Consider the following 6,707-nt stretch of genomic DNA (forward strand, 5'->3'; position numbering starts at 1 on the left):
TATTTTTGACCTCTATTTCAAAATTTTCATTTCTTCGAGCATCAAACCATTTCAAAACGTTCTAATTCCATGAAACTTTCGAAAGTTTCTATGTTTCTAAACTTTCAAACTTTCGAGACTTCTATTTCGAAACTTTCAACATGCTACAAACTTTCGAACGATTTGGGGTTTCATACATTTCGAATATTTGAAATATTCGAAATTTTACTTACTTTTGAGATTCGAAAGTTTCAAATGTTCGAAGGGTGGGTAGGATCAGATTTAGATATTACAAACTTTCGAAGAAATTGGATAAAAAAGAAAAGTCAAATTCTTTTTGGGTTTTATTAGATGAAATTGAGGGTAAAATGGTCTTTTACACATGATTGAGAGGGTGGGAGGTAAAAATGAGGGGGTGCGTGGTACAAAACCCCTATGTTTTTCCTTGTCGAATTAGGATCAAACCTGACCCAAACCATACAGATCGAAACAGGTTAATATACCGGGTCAAACTCTAAACACCTAATAAAAAATTTCAACAAACACAAACTCTTACAGTCGATTTTTTTTACTTCAAAAAGTGATTCTTTTTCATAAAAAGAACTCTAACAAATGAGCCTCTATCTATATCACGGCAAATTTAAACTCTGCTCATATCAAACTTCCAATAGTCAACAGTGATAATATCAAACTGATATTTAACATTGTTTATACTCAGTAATGACAACAAATAAAAGCCAAAAATAGGCAGAATATGGGAATGATTTATGGATAAGAAGAATCTGTCAAGTTCTATATCGGGTAGATAGGATAGAAATAGAATCACTCTTGAACTATAGAAACAGGAACCACGCTTGCAACAGAAGCTCCGCAAACTATAACAACACTTGGCCTTTTCGGGATTAAAAACAGAGAGAACATAATTAACTTGATGCAACTATTTGTCACCTTTATTATGACATTTCTACACATTTATTTAGTTAGAAGATATCTGGTGGGAAATGCCCTGAAAATGCGTTGCTCTGTTGAGCCTGCTTCAAATGCATTGCCAAAGCATAGTTATTCACCTGTCGATAAAACATACAGAACTCATCAGCATGTATGAAAACAATCTTGGAAGTTGTTTAAGTTAAGATTTTTCATCCACCACTTTACTAATTTGTTTGTCTGAATAAAAAATCAAGAAACCAAATTTATTTAACATATGTAAAACTAAATTATTATAATGCAATAATAATGGAGCATTGGCCTCTTCCCCATTTTCAACGAAAGCAGAATTGGATGTTGTAAGATGCATTAATTGAGCATTGGCCTCTCCGCCTATTCAACGAAAGCAGAATTGGGTGTCCAACAAAAGGAAGAAGATTCAGAGAACACCAGCAAATGGAAACTTCCAACAGTCATTTTTAAACCTACACATTGTACTCGCAGATTACTAAACTAACTTCCCACCCCAAAGGCAGAGAAATAGCATGACAGCAATGCATTTTCAGCTACCAGTATGTTATCAAAATGTGTTTTATATTCGGGAAACGACGATGAATCTCCGAAATTATCATCATGAAGTAGTTTCTAATACAGAAGCAGTTGCATCACTTCTTTCCCTTCTATCGCATTTTAAAAAGAATGGTGTCAAAATATAATCCTATCTTCAAAAAAATTTAACACGGAATTATGAGAAATATTAAATCCTCTAACTAAAGATGAAATGTTTGACAGTGAACAAAACAGGGATAAAGTTGAATCAGACCTCAAGAGTTCTGATCTGCTCCTGGTATTGAGACACCAACTGCTTCAAATTCTGCAATTCTTGATTCTTATTCTCATAATCAGAAAAACGTTCATGTTGGATCCTAAATGCATTTTTGAAAGAATTTTTCTCCTTAATCAGCACTTCAATCTGCTCTTTCAGCATCAAATTTTCCTGAAATGAAAACATCTTGTGCCAATTAAGATACAAGCTCAACCAAGAAAAACAAGGAAAAAATACAATTAAGTTACTCCAGAACCATTCGTAGGTTCTAAGATACACAAGGGTATCAGAGCACAGATGCAGAGAGGTCAACTGTGCATCATAAAAATCATGGACCAGGACTGCCCCAAATCCTGGTATTCAAATGATAACAAAAACAATTCCTGAAAAGCTACCAACAAAGATGGTTCTGAAAATAGTGGCAAGAGAATGCCAAAGAAAATTGAAAGAAGATCCGTAGAATAGATTGCCAAAGAAAGTTTATTCCACCCTCATTACACACAACAACAAAAGTAAAGATATTGGTTAAAAAAATAGGGAAGATATTGGAAAAAACATTTGGGTTAAGCCACCTCATCTTAAGTCAACACTCACTAGTTCAATAATTCTTCTTCCAACAAATGAATCTCAAAACACAGATAGTTCAACAATTTTTGCTCTTCACAAGGGAGATTCACTTGTGACCTGCAAGACAACACAGTTTTCCATGATTCTTAAATGATTTATGATTATACCATAAATACCTTCTGAAGAGCATCTGTTGCCTCAGCCCTAGCTCGTTCACTGATTGACTTCTCTAGAACCTCCAGCATTCTAGCAGCACGGGCTCTAGCATCGTCAACACTGGTAGCAACCATCATTTCTCGAACAAAAAATTCAATCCATTCTGCTCCATCTGCAGGAAGGTTGTTCAAAGTAGTATGATTCTCAGAAGCAGAAGCATTCCCATCATCTTGCAATTTACCTGTACAGTTTCTCAAAGACATGTCAATATCTCATTGGATTTCACTGTCGATAGTCAATATTTGTTAACTTATTCAACTCAACTACCTATCCTTCAAATCCCTTGTCCAAGTCACCAAGGAGTAATACACTAGTGATGTGCTCAAGAGACAAAAATTGACACAGAAAAATTGAAAAGTAAAAAATGTGAGCGAAGAAGAGTGCATGTGCAATGTGCATGTGAGAGAGAGGGAGACACTCACAACTGAAAGTCTGGATCAGCATAGAGAGAGAGGTCAGTGAGAAGATGACAGAAATTAAAAATAAAAGTAAAATGTCACTAGAATTGAAAAAAATGCCACTGGGTAAAGAATAAAAGCATGCAAATGACTTTTTATTGTTTCCAACATTTCAAACACTGATGTTCACCAAAATATGGAACAAAATGACATCACCAAACGGTCAAAACAAAGGCAACCGTAAATCACCAAACATTTACTTGCCAATGCCAACAATACCTGTATCCACATTAACATCAATCTGTGATTCTTCGGCAGTTCCAAAATTCCCACCTGCAGTTCCCAAGCAAAGCTCATTCAGGCTCTTGATGGCAGCATCTAGATCATTGTCACATTCTTGCAAAGCTCTCTCAAGAACCTGAAAAATAAAATATCAATACAGAGCTAAAATATTCTTACATAAAATGTAATAGATTAGCATTTTCGCTCAAATTGCTCCATCTCGTCCTCTCATAAAACTAGTAGGGTTATTTTCACTCCACTCAACAAAACACAATATCAAAAAAACAAATAAACCCTTCATTTGAAACAAACAAACCCTTACAAAAAAAACAACAATTTCTCATCTTCAACGTCAACAAATACAACTGTAAATATCAAATAATCAGTTGCTCAATTCAACATAGATACATACATACAACAGTAAATATCAAACAATCAATTACTCAATTCAACACAGATAGATAAAACTACAAAATTACAAATATCAAATAATCAATTGTTCAATTCACATTAACATAGCTTTATTATTAAACAAACAATTATCCATCAAACCATTTCAACACTGAAACAACAAATATTAAATAATCAGTTGCTCAATTCAAATCACCATCAACTTTCATTAGCAGAAGTCCTAATTCAAATAAGAAATAAACAAATCCAATCATTGAACTAAACACACTAGCACAACACCACTAATCACATTCAATTCATTCATTTTTTCAAATTATTATCCGTGTGTACATGTCAAGTATCCGTGCTTCATAGACTAAACATAAAGTTATATAACATAAAACAAAATAAGTTAAATTAAATTTAAATGTTTTACTCTGAATAAATAAATGAAAGCGAAATGAAAAATAAAAAATAAAAAAAGGAATGGAAGCATACCAAATGGTCCATGTGAGGGAAAAGATTACGAAGCTGATCGAAGAGAGAAGGAGTCGGAAAACGAATCGGAGAATTAGAAGAGGAACAACGAATCCTCTTTGAAAGTGGCGGAGAAGGAGGAAGTTCTTCAAAGAAAGATCTCTTACTTCCGCACACAGCAGCAGACATCGTTCGTTCGATGCTGACTACAAATTTCGATCCAATTTCCCCCTCTTCGTTTTTCCTTCCTCGATCTATATTCTATAATCAATTTCAAATTCAATTCAACTTCAGTTCAATTAGGGTTAGGGTTTAGAGAAAACGAAGAAGAAAGAAGGTTTAATATGAATTTGATTTTTTATGTAAAATAATAAGAAAATGAGAAAGTGTGTTTTTCGTGAGGGTTAGGTTTCTGATGGTGGAGTTGAGAGGACAAGTGAAGAATATTGAGGAGAATTTTTATTTATATATCCTGCAATTCAATGTGTAATGTATAAATATATATAGGAGAAGGAACGGGGATTATATTTTTGGGGCGGTGCCACGTGCTTGCCAGCGCGTAATTGGCGCTGGAAAATAAAAATTAACCGAAGGGAGAATAAAAGAAAGGTGAAAATGATCTAATGACGATTTTCTTTGCTACGCCCCGTTCCGTAAGCTGAGCTTTTTGTTTCGATTTCCAAACAAAAATTTATATAATGAATATTATTTTACTGAATATATATATATATATATATATCATTTTATTAGATTAAAAAAAATATATAATATGAGTATTTATAATAGATTACCAACAAAATATTTATAAAAACGAAAAAATTAAGGCATAATAAAATTAACTAATATAAAACTAACATTCCCTCAAGATGAAGAATGTAGGTTAAGAATTATTAGCTTGTTAAGAATTGAATTGAATGTTGCAGGTTTAAGGGACTTAGTTAAGAAATCTGTCAATATATTTGATGAATATATGGGCAAGAGTTTGAACAATCCAGCTTACAGTTTGTCCCAAACATTGTGACAATTAATTTCTATATGTTTTATTCTCTCATGGAATGTAGGGGTTGATGCAATGTTCCTGGATGATTGATTATCGCAATAAAGAGTTGTAGGGGCAGAACAATCCATGTTTAATTCTTGCAAAAAAAATGTTATCTATTAAATTTCATAAGTCATCGACGCTAATGCTCTATACTCTGCTTCTGAAGATGAATGAGATAAAATGTTTTGTTTCTTAGACCTCCACGAAATCAATGATGATCCAAAAAATGTACAAAATCCAGTTACAGACCTTATTGTTTCTAGGCAAGTTTCCCAATTAGAGTCGCTAAACGCTTGCAGTTGAAGTCTGAACGCTGATGAGTAAAACAATCCTTGGGCTAGTGCAGTTTTTATGTATTTGAGGATCGTCGTGAACTTTTTGAATTCTCAATGTGTATTGTACTTTGGGCAATAAAAGGAGAAAGAGTACGAGTAATCCAAGAATTTACCATACTATTGCAGCACTCCCAAGTATCAAATAATGCATTGTTCTCTGTTGGCATCGATATCTTGTGGTTGATGAATTTCGCTTTGTTCTTGGAGATCAACACACGTTTCATCAAACGGCTCTAGTTGTAATAATTTGGCCCTTGTAAAATTTAAATGAGTTAATTTTTAATTAGTTTTAAAACAATTTTTCTCTATAATTTAAAAAAATAAATTAGATTTATGTTTTTTAATTTCACTTTAAAATTAATATGTCATCACTAGTAAACTTTAATATAATTTCAACAACCATTGACTATTACCACCATCCTTAATCACTACCGTCATCCACATCTTCTATTTTCGACTACCTTTTTTGATTGTTGTAGTCACGTTCGATAGTTGATTGTCATTATGATACTCATCTTCCTGATTACCATTATGATAGTCACATTCTACAACTATCACTTTCAACCACAATTACTAATTTTTCTTATAATTAAATAGATTATAATAATTAAATTATTTTAAAATAATTAAATTTATTATTATTTTAAATTTCAAATCATTTTTGTCAATATTTTAGGTAAAACATCGTTTTAGTATTTGAAAATGTAGGCATTGACCCTAAATATTATCACAAAAAAAAAAAAAAAACTATTCAAAAGTTCAAATAATACACTAGATTTGATTTAAAATTATGGGGGAAAATAAAAGATTAGATAACTTAAAATTGACGACATTTTTATAAGGACTAAACACCAAATAGTAAAATTTTATAGGAACTAAAAATTTATTTCACCCTACCAAATATTGGAAAAGTTTAAAATAACTATTGTTGGAGAATTTTTATTATTTGGTAAAATTTACGGACTTGGATCATCTACAATAATTGCACAATATAACACCTATAAAACTAATAGGTTTAGAAAAATAAATTTTCTCTTTAATTTAATTATATTTTTAGTTGATGCACCCTACAACGACCTAATGTGTCAGATGAATCGAACTATATTTTAGTATGAGTTAATATGTCAAAAAATAATTTAAAGTCAATTGAGTTATTTTAACCTAAATCATTTAATCCAATTTAAAAAAGAGTGGGATTGATTCTTTAGACTTTGAATTTATAGAAGAAAATACTTCAATAACTGTTTTTTTTAAAGAAAAACGAATTA

General features: G+C 31.9%; 1 protein-coding gene across 2 annotated transcripts; it reads right to left on the reverse strand.

Annotated features, from left to right (window-relative positions):
• Positions 1 to 606: 606 nt before the first annotated feature.
• Positions 607 to 4,541, reverse strand: LOC101496689 (uncharacterized). Of its 2 annotated transcripts, none has more exons than XM_004506896.4 (5): positions 4,084 to 4,540; positions 3,193 to 3,331; positions 2,476 to 2,696; positions 1,730 to 1,903; positions 607 to 1,046 (listed from the first exon to the last, which is right to left on the reverse strand). In XM_004506896.4, the coding sequence occupies exons 1-5, from the start codon at positions 4,249 to 4,251 to the stop codon at positions 960 to 962; spliced, it is 789 nt and encodes a 262-aa protein (XP_004506953.1). In that variant the 5' UTR covers positions 4,252 to 4,540; the 3' UTR covers positions 607 to 959. The 2 variants fall into 2 exon arrangements, with proteins under 2 accessions (XP_004506953.1, XP_012573084.1); XM_012717630.3 differs by lacking the exon at positions 607 to 1,046 and adding an exon at positions 1,152 to 1,391 and having other exon boundaries at positions 4,084 to 4,541.
• Positions 4,542 to 6,707: the final 2,166 nt, after the last annotated feature.

This window comes from Cicer arietinum, chromosome 6, assembly GCF_000331145.2.
Source record: "Cicer arietinum cultivar CDC Frontier isolate Library 1 chromosome 6, Cicar.CDCFrontier_v2.0, whole genome shotgun sequence".
In the NCBI taxonomy this organism is placed as follows: domain Eukaryota; kingdom Viridiplantae; phylum Streptophyta; class Magnoliopsida; order Fabales; family Fabaceae; genus Cicer; species Cicer arietinum.